The following is a 19323-nucleotide window of genomic DNA, read 5'->3' as shown; positions in this document are numbered from 1 at the left end:
GGATTCACTGTTTCATGGCCTCCCTCTGCCCCTGCTCTGTGCAGTCCTCCCAACAGACATTCCCCCAGTTCATGTCTATGCCTTGTCCCCATCCATCTTTTAGCCACTTCTCAAGCAGCATGATTTGTGGGGAGTGATCTCCTTTGTAGAGAACTGGCCCAGAATGACAAGTAAATAACAGTTACACAAAAAGGTAAAAAACTCCAAAAAATAAAAAAAAAAAAAAAACCCAAAAAAAACAAGGGGGAAGAAAAAAAAAAAGGAAAAGCCCAAGAACTCAGGCTTCTTTTGGCTTTAAGGCATAAGATTTCTATGAAATGGTAGAGCTCATAATTTGGTATAAAGTAGTTAGTGATGATGTGCAGCTACTTGGCACCCTATTTAATAGTATGCTCCATCCTTTTATTCACTATATTCTGTCTCGTATTTTCTAAATAGTTTCCAATTTTTGTGTTAAATCCTTGTTTATTAGTAGAATTTCCAAGGTTTTTACTTCCCAGTGTTTTCTATAGCACTTATGAAAAATGAGGAGCAATTACATGTACCCTTATGTGGTTTAAAATTCAGCATTCACTGCCTTTATTTCTTGGTATGCTCCTGGACTCTCATACTCCGCTGGTATGTGGGGCATCAGTATAATTGCTAAGACCTTCTGCCGATTCATGTGTTTGCCTGATGAAATACAGAAGAAATACAGAAATATACCTCCAGGGGATGGAAATTTTGGTCTGAAAGCACAGTGCTCGCCTGAACATGTAACCTTGCTCCCAGTTCACATCAAATGACACCAACCTTACATCCCACAAGTTCTAGGGAGGCATTTATTTCATGTCCATGAAAGCACCAACTTCCCAATTTGTGCACAGCTTTAGAATCTAAGACAATGTCTGTATAACTTGTTCATAAATCAGTACAGTTCAGTGAGATCAGTCTAATGAATCTGGAATTTATACTGCAAGAGGATTCTAGAGAGAATGCAAAATTGGACTGTGTAGAGGTACAAATTACCAGCATACAGTGAAAAATTAGCAACCAGCATGAAACAGGCCCAGTTCTTGTTATATGATCTTTTAAAAAACCCCCCAAAAAACGAGGCAAGGGGGGTCGACCTCAACTAACTCATTTTCTAGAAGTAGCTACCTGCATGATGAAGCAAAGCTCATAAAAGGTCAAGACAGATATAATTATTTTTATTAAGGTATTCTTCACTTCGACACTGCTCAGAATTTGACAGCACTGCTCTTATATTAGGTTTTTGTCATGAATGCCTTGATATTTTGTACTCTGTGTATAGCATGCCTCATACCATATTCTTAGAGACAAAAATAACTCCTTTGTGTTCAGCTGAGTAGCTTGGCATTGTCTGAGAGACTGAACAGTGATAAATGAGAGAAAGAAAAGAAGATTTAGAGATCTCTGAGACCTAGTGTGCCTCTACATTTACAGGGGAAATTTCTAGGTAGTATTATAGCTGAGAATTCTTTGTGGTCAAAAAATGAAATCCCAAACCTTCAGGCTATAGTTAAGATATATATTCTAATAACAAGGGAAAAGGTCCAGATTAACAGAAGGGATGGATTCCACATCTCTGAAGAAGTTTCCTTTGCATTTCAGTGTCTTTCTGAAGCACATACTTTAGTCAACACAGGTAAAGAAATTCAGTACAAAAGAACCTGGGTGTATTGTATAAAATCACCTGGCAATACCCCCTTGCCCTCCAATCTTAAAGAAGCCTGGAGAAATGAAGCAAAATTTGATCTATGTTCTGTTTACTCTTCCATTTAAGAAATAAGATTCGAATATTGTTCATGTGTAGGCCAAGTATTTTGCCGTGTCTGTAGCCTTTAGAATTAATAATTTACATATATTTTTGTGGCTTTCATAGTCTCAGATTCTTGGGCTACAATGAAAAATAGTGCTTTGCTTTAATGACTGTTTTTCAGATAAATGTCCAATAAACCATCCTTGTGAACCAAAGTGGACAGGTGATTTTCTGTGTCTCTTTTAAAGACTTCATCCAAAATCAATTTTCTATTTTTTGTGTTTTTCCTACAAATACAAAATCAGAAACAAGAAAAATTTGCATTCCATACACTTACAAAAAGAGTACTTCTCTTCTGGTTTTCTTAACAGTTATCCCTGAAACAAAGCTATATTGTTAAAGTTACAGTTTGTGACACAGAACAACATACACAAATTGGCCAGTAGACCATGTATGGAAAGCTGAAATAAGTTTTCATGAATAATAGGTCCCAAAAAGCAACATCAATTGTAATCATTACTTTCTTTTAAAATGAAGTTGGTCCAATTTTAAAGAGAATTCTTCCAAAAACTCATTAAAAAGAAAAGAAAAAAGAAAGTATGTAGATTATAGTTTACTTTTCAAAAGGGAAGAAGAAAATGTATATTTCAAAATGCTTTATATACATGTTTATTATTTGTACCATATGAGTTGTGTTTTATCCCTAAGTGTTCTACTGGTAATTTACATAAAATGCTTAGATAAGGACGGACCCTTTGGCAGGAGTAAGCTAGCGTGGAGTACATAAACCAAAAATCTGTTTCATTGGGTGTAATGCATTTTTAGTTTCTTGAGACTTTTGCCTCAATACACAAAAGTGCAGTTTCAATTTGATTTAGTATTTCTAATGCCATGTAGTAAATCCTTTACTTTTCCAGTCTTAACTAACAGCATTTCAAGCTACTCTTCAGCAAGCTAGATCCTGCCTTACTTATGCACAATTGCAGTTGAACTGTGTGAGAGTGCCTGCTTCTAAAGAAGCACACATTTCAGTTCTGACTTGTGTCGAGCATTTTTGGATCTTCCAACATACTTGATGCCAAAATACAATGCTACATGACAGTTCTGCAAGCAAAGAGAAAGAGCACTCACTATATCCTCCATTTTAATTCCACTTTCATGAAAAAGCCTGTGATTTTAATATATACATTCACCCAGGATTATTACTTGCATTAGTTGCTTGCATGAAGTACTAATTTTCTCTCAAAATTACTGCTATGTTTAGTATTTTTTATTTTTAGCAAAGCATACCAATCAGGCAAATGAATGTTGATAACATTCAGTTCATTCTCCTGTAGGAAAGGACTTTTGCTTGTCTGCAGCCTCCCTAAGGCTTTGTACCTGACAAAGGTATGCATCTGCATGCAAAACATAGGAACTAGTCTCCAGATATATCTGTCAAGGAAAGTCTAACACTCTAAGCATTAGCTTTAAGACATGCGGAATTTTACTGTTCCAATCCCAACCAAATAATTGCACTGCTTCTACCTTTCCAGGTACTTAGTGGACCAGTAAAATTTACAATCAACTGAGTATTTTGAAAACTCCAGGGTCCTGGCCATTTAATGTAAATAAAACCTGTAGTATTCATTCAATAGTGGTAGAATTTTAGTCTAGTATTCATGGCCAAAACTTCTGTAGCCCAAGGTATGTGTTGTGCCTCCATGTTTGGTTATTGCTCCCTATGCAGTTTAGTCATATTTAGGTGAATTCAATTGAATGCAGTTTTCAAAGTCTGTTGGGACTTTTCAGGATGAAAAGCACTTTATAAACGTAAAATATTTTATTATTACAGCTGCCTCCGAGATAGAAGCTGTGTTTAGCTGAACATTCAGAAAGAAAATTTATAGAAATTTATTAGAAACTTCAATTTTGTTTCCAAACCACACTTACTCACTTACTAGAGATTCAAACTATTTGTCTTGAATTGTACCTGCCAAATTTTGATGACATGAAATCCCCCCTCCCCATTTAAAAGAGAGGGATTGACCACAGTCATACTGCAGACATTAAAGTAACCTGCATTATTAGGTTTTCTCCACATTCCAATCCATCTGCCTTAGGGTATTATTTCCTACTTTCATCTCTGTGAGGTTTAGTATTGTCAAATCCAAGCCATAAGGCCATGTCTAGACTACAAACTGAAAAGTGGGTTTGACTGCACATACGGGCACCCTAAGCCACATGTCCCACAATTTTTCCATCTCTACTTTCATACATAGCCCACTTACAGCTTGGTTTTAAATAATTTACACGGTTACAAAGAAAACCAACCTCCCAGTACTAGCTGATGAACCATTACTATGATTGATTTTGCCTGGGTGCGGGCCAGGCAGGCTGCCTGAACAAAAGCTTGGCCCACACAAAGCCACTGAGTATAATCAACGTTTCTGAGAGTAGTGAGAGTTTTTCCACCTCCTGGCACTCATCTAAATAACGCCTCGGTATTAGTTTAAGGGTTTGTGGTGTGAATTATGGAAGAGTTAGGTCTTGAGAATATTTTGAGATCCACACATGCCTGACAGTAGAGAGGCAAATCCTAGACATAAAATGCATTGTAATGGTCCCAAAATCATGAGATTAGATTAATGAGATATTTTCAAGTACACTTCCATCTTTTGATGCTGGAGCCCAAACCAATTAAGGTTCAGGATACAGTCTGAACTTTTACCATGCAAAGATTATGTGTGCCACAAAGCTGAAGGCTAGATTTGGAGAGCACACTCAGTGTTTCTGCTCCTCACACGGTAATAAGGTAATAAGGCAAACAATGACTGACTTCAATCCTCTGCAACACCCTTAGCCAAGAGTAATCCTGAAGTATGATTAAATTTAGCACCCTCTGTATTCCTGGGACTTTCTTCCTTCCTTTAATCTTTCTGTGTGGGGTAATTAGGATATTTTCAAGTTCTTTCAGGTATTGTAGCTTCACAAAGTGTGATAACTCTTATGTGGTGACATGGTATTAAGTCACTGCTACATTACCTATTGTATCAAAATAAAGAACTGCTAGTGATACAAAAAGGATCAAATGGGAATGGGAGGATTCCCAAACTTCTCTTTCAAGGACTGTCTCAGTTTTTTTTATGTAGTGGCATTAGTGCATGTGGCATGAGGTTGAAACTGGAGCCTCAGTGTTGAATGCCCACAGGAAGCAATGCATATTTGGGGGGGAAGGATATGATACATTCACTAATGACTTCAAAACAGACTACGCTTCTAACAGGAAGAATGAATAAAGTCTGCCGTCAGATGTTTGGAATGAGTACTTGGGAAGGACTGCCATCACATAATTAGCACAAGTGTGCTGACACTAGTAATAAACATAAAGTAATGGAAACAATGAAAAAATGTAAACTATTTAAACAAGCTGGATAAATCAAAATTTTTATAACCATGCTATTCATAAATAATGAATGTTTATATAATAAATAAAAATGAATGTTTATTTTATTTATTATTAAAATACAATAAAAATGAATGTTTATTTTTAACATGCAAATGTGAATCTAATGCTATTGAGCCAAAGCTAGTAAAAAGACCATTCTGCTTGCTGCATATAGGCAGTTAAAGTTCATATTGGCTTTTAAGTCCAAACTTGTTACCTAAGAGCTTTCTGGGCTGGTGGTGACATATCATTGCTGTATTTACATTTAGACTGTGAAATTTCATGTGTCACCTATTGGAAAGATGTTTTGGGTTAGTTTAAAGTGCACACTCAGAACCTCAGAACACAGATCATCAGAACTTGGCCAGCTTCTCCTTTGGTGAGTGTTTTACTGCATGGAGGCTCTAAACACAACTCCCTGTGAGATGATTGAAGGACTTCCATTGACTTCAGCAAGGTTTGGATTGGATCTCTAATGCTGAAGCAAAAAGCATGCATGTCTCTTCCTTGTGATAGTCTAGAAAACAAATGATGTAACTTAAACAGGTTTTTTTGAAAGTGTTTTCTAGAATGTACAATAAAACACATTTCATGGCCATACATTCCTCTACCCTTAGTAACCATAATATCATTTTGGCTTTGTTTATACTTGTTGATTGAATTAATTGTAATAAAATAACAACTTTCCTCGCTTTACAACAGAGAAAGTCATTAATGAATAAATTCACTCCAGCACTTGTGTCTTAGTTCTTTTCTTAACAGACCATATACTGATACTATGTCTACAAGAATTATGAATTGGGTTGACCAGAACAAAAAAGTTTATTCTGTGGAAGAGATCCTCTTTTCAGTTCTCTATATTATTTGTTAAAAGGAGCAAAAGACATCTATTTTATGCGCAATTTATAACAGGTTACATATATAAATGTGGTAAAGTTCAAGTAGAAGCAGTCATGAAACTTTATATCAGCTAGAGAGGGCAAAATCTCAAAGTTCAGGTAGGCATTTGAGCTATAACATTTACTAACATCCTCTAACCTACAAAATATAAAAACTATTCTGTAACTTTTTTTACATATAGAAGTAATTTTTAACTAGTTTTCCTTTATGTGATTCGCATAAAGTAAGAAAGCCATCATTGATATACTTCTTCACTGTTGTAAGGAGCTCTACAGTAACAGGTACTTTCATAGAATCACAGAAACTTCTAAAATTGTCTTTCACAAATGATTTTATATAAATGGGTGCAAAATGCATTGCCACCTACTAGTTAAGAGAATCTCCTCAAAATACCAAATTTATTAATTATGTCCCCAAATTGCCTCCTGGACCTGCCTGATCTACTGGCTCTTTTCGACATTGTGCAAGTATGCAGCCTTTATATGTACTTCAAATGCTTTTCCTTCCCTGAAAATTAAATTGTGAAAAGAAAATCTCTGGAGATATACACTCCCAATCCTCTGTCTCGTCTTTCGGTTGCTAAATGTGCTTCTTGCAGAGAGGAACCAGGTGGACAGACACGGGAATGCCAGGCAGTTGTTGTCACACCTCTCATGCTCCAACAGCTTGCCAGAGTTTGCAATGGAAAAAGGAGGGAGTCGGCATAGGGTGCTAATTCCATTCAGCTATGCAAGAGGTGGATGGAAATGAGCATCTGTGAGGCAAAACTCAGAAGGGAGGTTAGAAGACAAGATTTCATGGTCCTACCCTCCTAAGAGGTAGCAAAGGTAGAATGTAATGAGAAAAAATTAAACAAAATACCATCTCTTACTGGCTATTTTATACGAAGGCGGCTTGATACATCCAGCCCTACAAAGTAAATAGTCTCCAAGACTTACAGGAGGCCAGTCTGGTTACCATTAGGGAAGAATCAGGACAGGAATTTTCACCTGCAGGATTTTCCATTTACAGTAAAAAGTGTTTTGTTGTTCTAATCAGGCAGGCATGATATGTGAGATGAGAGTCACATTTTAGATGAAACTCCAAGAAGGAAGGACACTACTCTGTTTTTTTCAGAGTGAAAATTTGTTGGAGATATTCCTCCTGAAAAACAAACTCAGATGTTGACAGTTATGAAAGCTTTATTTTTCTAACATTTCCATGCTAGGATACATTTTAGAAAAGCAGCCCTTTGAAAAGCTCTGAAGAATTGCAGAAAGGCCAAGTGAACAAACAGAATGTTCTGACATTTCCTTTCTTGAATACTGTTTATAAGTCATCTAAACCAGTTTGTCATTGCAAAGACGAAAGACTCAAGTCCCAAAATAAATGTCGGTCACAACAACCATGCTTTGCATTGGAAAAAGAATGTCTTAATTGCCTGAAGGTTACAGGCATAAATAGAGTCAAGGTTTTGAATATTGTGTAACATGCGCTTGTTGTTGAGCCTGTTTAGTTCCTGGACAGTGATGTGAAGTGCAACAGTGACAAGAGCTACTGTTATGGCCAGTTTTGAGCAATATGGACAAAATTTAATCTTCAAAGAAGTAGTAATTTTCAAATAATCATTGCTGATTATCTCTGCTGACAGCGACTTCATTGTTAAGTTGTTTTGTAACCATATAACTTTAACTACATTTTAATTCAAAGTGCTGATCTGTTGTGACCATATTGATATATGGAGCATTAGATGAAAACTGAAATCCCACTGCACTTCAAACTAGAGGATTGTTTTGCTTAAAACTCTGTGAAGCAAGTACTGCTAATAATTATTTATTACCATGAAGGCATACTAAGTGACTTCTAAGCTTAGATAAAATAAGATAAATAATCCTTTAAAACCTAAGGCAGGGATTATCCTATTGATGGTGAACTGCCACTATTAAAAGTCAAGATTAATCAAAGAAAAAAATAAAAATAGTAATATCTGTCTAGATTTTCTTCTTTCTCTCAATTTTCTTCTGTAAGGAGACTCAGAATGTCAAGATATTTTTCTAACTTGGATTGAATAAAAGATTTTGAAATCTTGACATTTATGGCTGCAAAGAATTGCCATTCTTGTTCTTCCCTGAAGTGTTTTGATATTAAATTTTACATAGAACCTGGAGAATGGGTGGGATGTACTGAATATTCATTCCCACCTCTCAACTTCATGTCAATAACATTTTTCACACTCTTCACCAAACACACTGTGCATGTGTTTCTATGTATTATATTTGTGAGTGGCATGACTCAACTGCAACAACAAAACGTTTTCACTGTAAAAATGCCTAAAAACTATTAGGCATTTAGCCCTAGAATTTTGGAAACTTAACTCTCACTGTGCATTTTTCCACTCTATTAATTAAGATTTTGTAGTCAAAAGAAGTTTTACTAAGCTTTAGTTCAGTAAATATAATTTTAAAGGAGATTCTAGAGCATTCCACTGAGATCTCAATCAGCTCTTCCTGTTATGTTTTCTTTTTACATGTGAATTCAAGGTAATGAAAATTGCTGGAAAAGAAGTCTGGAATGAGCTGTATTGTCTGTGTAGTCAGGTAATACTTGGTCCTATGTCTTAATTTCATCAGACTGATTCATTCATTTATTGCATGAAACAGTTTGAGATTAAAAAGAAAATTATGTGAAACTAAAAAAAAAAAAATTAGTTAAAACTAATTTCTAATAGGAAGGAAATACTCTCAATAGCCAAGAGTAAAAAAAAAAAAAAAAACCAGCACATCAAGATAGATCTTTTAAGAAAGAGACAGATTTCCATTTTAATTAAGGTTCCTTTACAGTGTTTAAAACAGTGTCTGGGGTGATAATGTGAAAACATTTGCTGGATTATAGCAGATCCCACATCTGCAAATAAGAAATTCTCAGTACTGTACAAACGCACCATCATATCAGATAGATAATTTTTAATAAAATAAGCTCTATAGACTTTGATCAACTATATTGTGGTTCATGGGTGAAACCCTGATACAAAGTGTGTGGTAAATCTGTGAATTTTTTGTGCAGGATGGGCCATTTTTGTCTCTTGGCAGGGAAAGGATTACACAGTATTGTAATTATTAAAATTCTAATCTGGGGCCAGGTTTTGCCCTCAGGAACTTCCTTAATTTCAGCAGGGAGTTGTGCATGTTTATCTGATTGAAGAATTTGGACACTATCATTCTTGGTGAAGGTAACTTTTTTCTTTAACAAGAATGTGCACTAGTCAAAACTAAAATCTGAACGTAGCAGAGACAAGTTTCCTACCAGGAGACAAATGTCAGTAAGTGTTCTGTTTTGATAACGTAAAGTGATTTCCTTGTAAAGGGAGTGGGAGATGGAGCAGAAGGAAGGAAAGAGGGATCTTCTTCCAGATACCTTGTAGGCTTGTTTTTAAATTATGACTTTGGATCTAACAACAGGTTTGGCAAGTGTTTGCCTTGGAAATCCTGACACCGTGCCAGATTTTCTTAGCTGGTTTGTAGTAGAGTGTGCATTTTTTAAATACACTGTAATCATTTCAGACCACATAATTAGAAACACAAAGCAGTTTACTGAAACATAGTGATATATTAAGAGTTCAGTTAATTACACATAAAGAAACAAGTCAGACTTCAAAACCTTTACTCAGTTTCTGTTTTATTTGCAACTGGGGCATGCTGATGTGACTTTGCCTGTTTAACATTGAGTAGGAGTTTCAGAATTTTAACCTGAGGGTAAAATTTTCAAAAGCATTTAAGTGACTAGCTCACTGAAAATCAATAGGACTTTCACTCCTTAGGGCAACACTTTACAAAATATGTAGATACCAAAGTCCAGTTAATTTCAGTGTCTATGTGTAGTAAAAAAAAAATTCCATCTTTCCTGTCCTAAATTTCCTTAAAAGAAAACTGTTACATTTCAGTGTCATTTAAGAGTTTCCAAAAATGTTATCACCAATGTCACCAATGGACAGGCTCATTATTCTCATTCTTTTTTCTTTTTTTTTTTTTCTAATCTGTAAAATGTTTTGGTACTCTTTCAACACATGCAGAAATCATAAAATATGTTTTGGATGATAAACCACATTGTCTTCAAACTTGTCATAAAATCTTAATGCAAATGCTCAAGAAGGGTTCTTCACTCTATTGTAAATTTTCCTAAAATTAAAAAAAAAATCCCCCTTTTCAGTCTATTTAATGTCTTTTTTTGATAAAAGTATAATTTATCTCCTTTGAAGCTGCAGCCTGACCTAAATTATTTTGTCTACATTATGTATAAAAGCATGTAGAAAAAATAAATTGTAATATGGCATTTAGGGAGATGAAGAAGATATAATCAAACTAATTAGTAATTATTTTTAATGAGAATATATGTTATGTTTTCCATTGAATCTCTCAAATGTAATTTACTGAGAAATTAAAAAGTGTCAGTATAGAAAAAACCCTCAATATTCAAAAAACTTTGGTTTTAGATTTGCAGCATGGGAGGCTATCTTGGTGCTCTAACATGTTTTCTGTATGAGCTTTAAAACTATGCTAACTTGTTGCACAACAGCTTACAAGTTCTCAACAGTTGTATTTATTACAATTTTACCTCACTTTCAGACAAGTTCTCTTATCAAGCTCCAAATCACATTTTAGGCAGCTTTGAAGTACATTACTAATATACTTATTGCTTAACAGAAAATATCCTGACAGTCCTTTCTGTTTTAAGGTGCAAAGTAAATGTCAGCTTATTTTTTGCAATCATTTATCTGAGCCTGTGCTTACTCTCAAAGTATCTGTCTTTGAAACAAGTCAGAAGTGCAGTGGTCTTCTTCTTGGAACTAACAATAAAAATATATACACTAATTTTGAACCTTTCTTTTCATGACACCTTCATTCTAATTCTGGCCATTTTCTGTCATTATTAAAATTGGGCAGGCCTAAGTTTTATGAAAAAATGAGGATTCCTTCCTTTTTTTTGTGCAAGTTCAGCGATCATGTGGTTTGCAAGGCTCTCTGGCAGTCATTTGTACTTGTCAGTGCATACTCTTCTATTCCCTGTGGCTGTTTTGTGCTGCTAGACAGGTGTGTGCACTCTGCACAAAACTTTGCCCTTTGGACATCATTAGAGTGTCTAAGAAACATGGAGAATGGGATCCTGACAGACTTATAAATGACCATGAAGAAGGGAATTCTCTTTTGGGATCGTTATGGAACGTATGCCTCATATTATTCCACATCCATTGAGAAAGCGTGTTTTTTCCATCACAGAAAATGCAAAAAGCAAGATTTAAGGTGCAGATAACTCTGGATACCATTCTCTCTAAAGAGTGATGGATGGCTTTACCACTATGTTTAGGTTCACTCAGAAGCAAGGCTCTTAATATAGGAGGAGCAGTTAAGTTTGTAGTTAAATGTAGCACTTTATCCCTGGATACATGTACAAACATTTAAATTAATCTGGTTAATGGGTTTCTGCCCTGTGTCTTCCTCACAGTCACTTTTCAAGCATCCGAATAAATAAGGACCTTTGCACTATGCCAAGCAGCAGAACGAAGCTGTCTTGTATTCCTAGGAGCAGTGAAATCCAGCTTCCTGGACCCTGCATACTGAGCACCCAACCTCTCCAGACACTCAGGTATAGTCAGTATGCCCCGGCTAATCTTCAGCATCATAATGGAAGATAAAGGAGAGAGAATTTACTGCCTAGGACTCAAAGCTCATAGGGTTTTATAGATCAATAAGAACATCCTGAGTTATGCCCAGGGGCAAAAAGGAAGCCAGTACAGACTTCAAAGACCTTGTGTAATATATTCCTTATGGCCAATATTACAGATTAAGCAGAGCAATGTTTGACACAAGCCATTGAATCTGACTAGAATGAGAACAGACTACACACTGTGTAAGTTTATTTTGGAGGCTACGAGGATAACTTAGAGCCTTCACCTTTGAGAACTTATCACAACATTTAACTAATGATAGCAAAACATATTTTAAGTCTGGAAACTCATTCTAAGTTAAGCAACAAGAAACACCTTTTTATTCTGAACTTCACTGAGGAAGAATAACCAAATTTATCTGATCAGAATTCCTTCAAGCAACTTCTAATCTCTCTCAGGGACACTCAGAAAGAGTGAAAGACTGCAAGCTCTAGGTTTGATAAAGAAAGTATAAATCAAACTAACTGACAAACTCCTCAGAAGCCTGCTTACCTTTCAGAGCAGGGAGGCTGACACTATTGACCAAGAAACTGAAATCACAATATTTTCGTACAATATATGTAACAAGTGGAAAACATAAATAAAATTAAAACAATGTCTACACTGTGTCTAGTGCACAGAAAAATGAGGTCATCTATATTATCTTTCCTGTGGCAAATTCAGGGCCAAACTTTCCTTTACAAAGGCTGTGAGAGGCTTTTCATGAGGTCTTCCTTCTCTAAGTGACAAGACCAAGAGATGTACGTGACAAACCTAATGGTTTATTCTAGACTAAATTTGAAAGGATGATCATTAGCTTTCATTGAAAGCTGAAAAGGTTGTCCTAGCAAGCTGCTTGTAGACCCAGCCCTATAACGACTCCAAAGTCCCATTCATTTTCCCTGTGAGAAGATTATATGTCTTATTTCAAAGAAAACAGCTCTCAAGGCAACCTCTGATTTTTTAAAGTCTTGTCTAATGTGGGAAAATCTCTCTACTAGGAAGAGGTCCCCTGACTGGTATACACAAGTACTGTGGATAACTGGAAAATTGGTTCCATGCTTTTAATTACAGTGGCTCAGTTCAGCACAGAGACTAACTTGCAGGGTAGGTGAGATGTGTAAAGATCTGTATGATCTGTGAATATGAAAAAAAAAATGAAACAGGACTTCAACAAGGTTCACTGTTTTTGAAAAAAAAATAATGCTCAGATATTAATGATCTGTAATGTACATATATTTTTTGATTATTTACTTAAGAAAACTTGTTTTTTTAAGGGAAGGTAAAATGCACATCTTTGCTTTTGGGGTTAGATTAGATCCTCCATGAGAGTGGAACTTGGTGCTTTGTAAGGGGTTAGCAGTGATCCCACTCCTCATTACCCTGCTGAAAGATCTCACTCTGCCTTGCAACATTCTTGTTATTCCAGAACTGGGTTGGGCTAGTCATAATAGATGCAGGCAATCAACTCAACTTCCCCACACACAGCTCTGCCAGTAAAACTCACTTCACCTTGCAACACTCTTGTTTTTCCTGTGTCCTTTAAGCAAAAGCTATCAGTTTGGCACTCACTGTGGATGTGTCCTTACTCCTGCTGAAATCCAGGATAACTTTCTTAGTGATGCAAGAGGAAAGTGTTGCTGATATCGACAAATATCTGCTTGTGACTAGGGTGAAACAAAGTTGTCGTCTCTGAATGACAGATTTTGATACTGGCAATAGATGTAACTAACCTGTGTTCCACTTTTGATTTTATTACAGCAATAAAATCCAGTGTGACTTTAGATACCAAATCAGTTACAGAGAGTGTGAGATTACAGTCTAACCTTTACATAATATGGCCTTCTGCAAGGCTGTGCTTTTTTCCCAAGAAAAGGGTTTCCTTTCTAGTTAGAGCACTAGAGTTTTCAGTGTTGATCACTGTTGTTTTATTTATTTTGAAAATCTACAGGGCATTCCCCATGATGCAGACAAGCATTGGACTACTGGCAACATCTCAGTTTACACTGGTGTTTGTATCTGGGCCATGCAATTTTATGTAAAATCAAATAAGTGCATGCCACAATAAAAAAGTATGCCAAAATAAGGATTATTCTTTCAAAATTTTGAAAAAAAGATTTGCATGTTTTCTCTTTGTTTCCTTTATCACATGAAATAATACATTAAAATATAAGAATGCTCTAGGCAATGTACAAAACTAAAAAAGACTAGTTTGGCGAATGAGCATGGTAAGAGGCTATGAATATGGATATGTTTGTACTAAGGAGCCTAGAGGAGACACTTTTTATGTGTGGTGATACAGAAATACATACTTATAACTCTGCACACCAGGAAGAGAATATTCCCCTAAACCAAGGAATTTCCCTTGCAGTACTCCCTGTTGATCAAAGCTGCATAATTTAAAGCATCTAGAGGCAGCTTTAAATTATTCACAATATTTTTTTAAAATAAATTTGGTATATTGCAGACAATATTTGTGTAACTAGCAGTCTTCTGTAAGTTCTATAAATTTGCATCCTTATAGAGCTCATCTCAGTTTGAGAAGAGGGTACATAACTTTGCATAAGATGGGCAGGGAATACTCATTCTGATACTGTGTTAGTCACATCATGCCACAATGCCAAGCATGCAGGACCATAGGGAATGGCAGGGCAGAGCCGGCAGTCTCTAGGTCTCAGCCTGAATGCTGTTGTGTGCTGGTTCCTAAGAGTTTTCTGATACCCTCAAAAGCCCCAAATAGGAATCCTGCAATTAGTGCATCTAACTCCTCCTTTACTGCAGTCTTCTCTCCTATTGGTGAAAGGTCTTCGCAGCTCATGTAGGGATCCCACCCCTTTTGTGGGTTTTCATTCTGAAGCTATCCACAACTTTACACCTGAATGAATGCCAAACCCCTCTGAATATATAAAGGAAACCTTCAAGAGCAATTTCAGTTACACAGAAGAAGCAGAAGGAAAGGTTTCATCCAGCTTTGTCAGACAGCCTGAACTAGTCATGCTTCTCCCTGCCATCCACTTCTATGGCTTTCTCCTGGCTTGCATCTTCACGAGAAGCTACTTGGCTTTCAAGAACGATGCCACAGAGATACTTTATTCTCACGTTGTTAAACCCGCTGCGGCGAGCCCAAGTAGCAACAGCACGTTGAATCAAGCTAGGAACGGAGGCAGGCACTACACCAGCACTGGATCCGACCGTAACAGTGAGTATCCCACCGGCGGCACTTCCACCGCAGCCGTGGGCGGCAGCCCCGCCTGGCTCGGACCCGGGAGCGGGAGCGGAGCCCCGGCCGGAGCCGCGTATCCCGTGGCAGCGCCCCGGCCCCCAGCCCGAGCGCGGCGCTCCAGGGACCCGGCGCCTGGAGGAAGCCGGGCCACGGGGAGATGCTGCTGGTTCCGGGCCGGGACCTGCCTCGCCGGGCGGCCTCCGAGCCAGCCACCCTCCCCCTCTCGTGCTGGGAAGTCCTGTACGACCGGCTCTCTCGGGCAGGTTACTTCCTGAGGGAGGTTCATCCAGGAATGCCGGGTTCTATGGCATCTATCCGGCAGGGAAGCGAGATAAAGAAAGAGGAGAGAGAGGCATTTCCAGAGCGCTCGCTTTTTTGACTCACCTCCCACTGCGGGTAGGGGAGGTGTCTGGGCTACTTTTCAAGTGCAATAAAAAACTCTGAATTTTGTTCCCGCTGTTTAGTTTTACTTCCTGCCGTAGTACTTACCCGCTTAACACCTCCAGCAAAAGTAAACAAATCAGCTCGTAATTTACCTATGATCTCTGCTCTAACTTGCCTTTTTTATATCCAGTCTTTTCCTTCTGAGTTTTATGGATATAAGTCAGATACGTGGGGATCTGGAAACCTGCTGACTTTATCTGTTCCCTCCCCTGCACACCCCCTTAAAATGAAAGAAATCCAGATAGAGAAACATACACACACATCAACCCACCCACAGCAACTTGATAAAAATAGTCATCCCTGGAAAGTGAAGGCAACAAGTGACACCGATACCTTTCAACTAAGCCAGGTGTGTCAGCTTCTATGAATGCTAAGGGTTTAAATGCACAGGAAACATCTCATCATTATGAGATTACTGGGACAGCTCAGTAGGTATTCATTGTCAATGAGCTGTCACTGGTGAAAAGCTGAGCCGGGGAAGACAGAAAAACAGAAGGAAAGACAAACTTAGATCTGTGACCAGATGCTTCCAAGTACATTCCTGAGTGCAGCTGCAGGAAGGCAAGCTTGAATATTTTCTGCAAAGCAGGCAGTAGAGCAGCCCTGTCAATATTCCCTGGGATCAGCCTGCAGATTTATAGTCCCCTCTGCCTGCCCACCCTGAGACACAGAGGACAGGGTGAAGCAATCTTAACACAGTGCCTCAGTTCAGAACTTGCTTCCAAAAACCCAAGTAGAAACAGAAGCAGCCTGTAGCTGTGATATGTAGATGTACCTTCAAAGCCTTTTATGATTCATTCTGAAATGTTTCTAGTAATTACTTCTATTTTAAAAGTGTTAGTTAATTGCATTGTGTGTAGAATCTGTGCCGTAATTGTCCTTCGGAAAGAGGGAGAGCACAGACAGTAAAGATTGCATATTAAAATTAAGCACACTGTGGGCGTTTATTTCAAAGTATAATTACTGAAATAAACAGTTGTGTTTATTGCAGGGTGCCGAGCCGCACATAGAGACAGGTACAAACATGCCTGTATGAGAAGCTCTGCATGTTGACTCTGTCAGCTGCCTGAGAGAATTTGCAGGATCCTCTATGTTACATATAATATACAGACTACAGACTACAGTTACAAAGATGGTACTCTCTTGAGGGCAAAAGGACCCCTCTGAAATTGTTACTGCTAATCATTCAAACTTCAAACTTCATAGGCAGAACTCCATTCGTTGGTAACATCAGCTGTTACCACTTCTGCAGTGTCTGCTCTGAGCCGCAGAGTTCATGGGAGAGTTCAGTCCACTGTAACAATGGAATGAGAAGAAACACACTGTTTGAAATTAATTTAAAAGCATTTCAACTGTTTCCAAAGCAGTGTTTTCCCCCTTGCTAATGATCCAACATAATTGTTGGAAACATCACAGAGCAGATTCCCTAGACTGAGAACGAGCAGGAAACATTTCTTCCCTTGGGGCATTTTTTCTCTTCTAAAAGGTATGTCCCTGAGAAGAAGTATAGAGAATAAAATTGCCTCTTCTACCACAACTGCTGAAGTGCATGTCATTAGGATTTCTTTATGCTGTGGTATTATCCAGAGATACCATCAGCACTTGAGGCCCTTGTGTTGGGGGACACAACAGCAGAGAGATGTCCTGTAAAGATTACAGCCTACTTTAACTTCTGTAAAACATACCTGGTTAATGTGGAAATGACTGGTTAAGGAAATCACTCCATTCTGAATCTCAGTGTTTCTTGTTCTATGCATTCTGCAGATCGCGTTCAAGTTGGTTGTCGAGAACTGAGATCCACCAAGTACATCTCAGACGGCCAGTGCACCAGCATTAATCCCCTGAAAGAACTGGTGTGTGCTGGTGAATGCCTCCCTTTGCCACTGCTGCCCAACTGGATTGGAGGAGGTTACGGAACCAAGTACTGGAGCAGGCGGAGCTCTCAGGAGTGGAGATGTGTCAACGACAAAACTCGCACTCAGAGGATCCAGCTTCAGTGCCAGGATGGAAGTATAAGAACCTACAAAATAACTGTGGTCACGGCCTGCAAGTGCAAGCGATACACCAGGCAGCACAATGAGTCCAGCCACAACTTTGAGGGAACCTCTCAAGCAAAACCCATCCAGCACCACAAAGAAAGGAAAAGAGCCAGTAAATCCAGCAAGCATAGTACAAGTTAGAAGTCAAACATTTTCTGCTCTCTCATCTCCCTCTCCTTGTGCCAAAATTGAACTTACCTGTAACCATTTGCTTTACCATTCTGACTGCTTAAAGACAAGTCTGCCATTGCTGTGTTCTCAGTTGACACTACAAGCTTATTGCTTTGACCAAAATCAAAAGGGGCATTCTAAGCATATGGACGTTTTGGGTGATTCTCCAAATGCTCAAGATGGGGAATAATACAAGCCTTCTAAAACCACACTATAAACTTTTACAATTTCTCCAGCCATGGAAACAAAGAAAATTTGCCAAGAGTATTCACTGAAGTCAATTTTGTAAAATGATGCTTTGTTGTGTGTTTTCCTGAGAACATTGATCACATCTATTGCCTTTTATATCCTGTTTTATGATCTTCTGACAACAGCTTAAAATACAACACCTTGTATCTGCTTTCAGATTAATTCTAAAAAAAAGTGCTTTGCATGCTCACCTTTCTCTTATCTCAGTATACCAAAAATTAAAATATGCATGGCAGCAATCAAAAAGTAAAGCTGAACAAACTATTTATTTGTTGTTGTAATTATTTAATGAGCTTTTATGTGTATTTCCCTTCAAAATTTCTTTATGTTTATAGCTTTTCATATGTATCAAAGTATTTTCCTATGATTTGGGGCTGGATTAGAACATACATTTTGTAGATAATGTAAAATAGACATTTTAGCATTTAGGTATATATATTTTAATTTTGAACATTCATAGTCTTAGGTGTTATTTTGACATAGCAACATAAAAACTGTATTTTTCATTCTTCATCTTGTATTATTTTTGTTTAAAAAGTGTGCAATCAAAAGACAGATATGACTTCCTTTCAAATTCATTGGTTTCTTTATTTTTTTTTTAACAAAAATAAACACTGCTAAAAAACTGTACTGTCTGTCTCTCTGTATGAAGATGCACACATTTCAACCAGTCACAACACTTAAACTTAAAAAAGGGGAGAATATTATTGGGATTAAAAAAGTCTATCCATAAAATCTAACATTGAAACAATCTTTCTCAATGTAAAAATCTTATATGACCATTTAACAGATGGTGCTTATTAATGGTCCAAGTCAGGTCCTTATTTAACAATTCTCAAGCTCTACAATTCAGAAGTGTGTATTTGAGAAATTTTACAAGCTAGTGAGACACTGCCTTTTTTTTTTCTTTTCGTTAGTAATGATCAAGTACTTATAATGGCATAAATTACATATGGTTTCATTTTTTTCTATGGAACCAATAGAGTCCTGCACTTTTATTCATAGATTCTTATAGAATTTATCAGAAAATTAGTAATTAATCTACGTTTCAACATATAGTGCTCTTAATCTTTCAAGCTGTATTTAAACACTATGGGCAAGATTTCATCATGGGATTGTGCTGTTCTTAAATCATTAACTTTTACAATCCATTTGCACCCAAAGTAAAAATTACACAAGAGGAGAATAATGAAAAATCTTACCTGATAAGGTCTTACCCAAGTTCTCTTTGACCTTCTTTTTATCTCATCCTATTTTGCATTTTAATTCCAAAAGATTCATCATGAAGTTCTTGGCAGAGATTGTGGTCATTAATGTAGAACTGTTTGAAAATCACTGCTGCTGCCTGACTTAACTTACTGAATCCTAATTTTTTATTGACAAAATGTAATGATTTTTCCTCAAAGTTACTTTCAGGAATTCATTTTA

The 19323-nt window shown here is 37.3% G+C and overlaps 1 protein-coding gene across 1 annotated transcript; it reads left to right on the top strand.

Moving 5' to 3' along the window:
* The first annotated feature begins 14631 nt into the window (after positions 1 to 14631).
* SOSTDC1 (sclerostin domain containing 1) lies at positions 14632 to 18507 on the top strand. The gene is made up of 2 exons (XM_053961425.1): positions 14632 to 14968; positions 17201 to 18507. The coding sequence occupies exons 1-2, from the start codon at positions 14653 to 14655 to the stop codon at positions 17614 to 17616; spliced, it is 732 nt and encodes a 243-aa protein (XP_053817400.1). The 5' UTR covers positions 14632 to 14652; the 3' UTR covers positions 17617 to 18507.
* Positions 18508 to 19323: the final 816 nt, after the last annotated feature.

The sequence above is a fragment of the Vidua chalybeata genome, chromosome 1 (assembly GCF_026979565.1).
Source record: "Vidua chalybeata isolate OUT-0048 chromosome 1, bVidCha1 merged haplotype, whole genome shotgun sequence".
NCBI lineage: Eukaryota > Metazoa > Chordata > Aves > Passeriformes > Viduidae > Vidua > Vidua chalybeata.
Note: the sequence above shows the minus strand (reverse complement) of the source record. Positions and strands in the feature narration are given on the sequence as shown.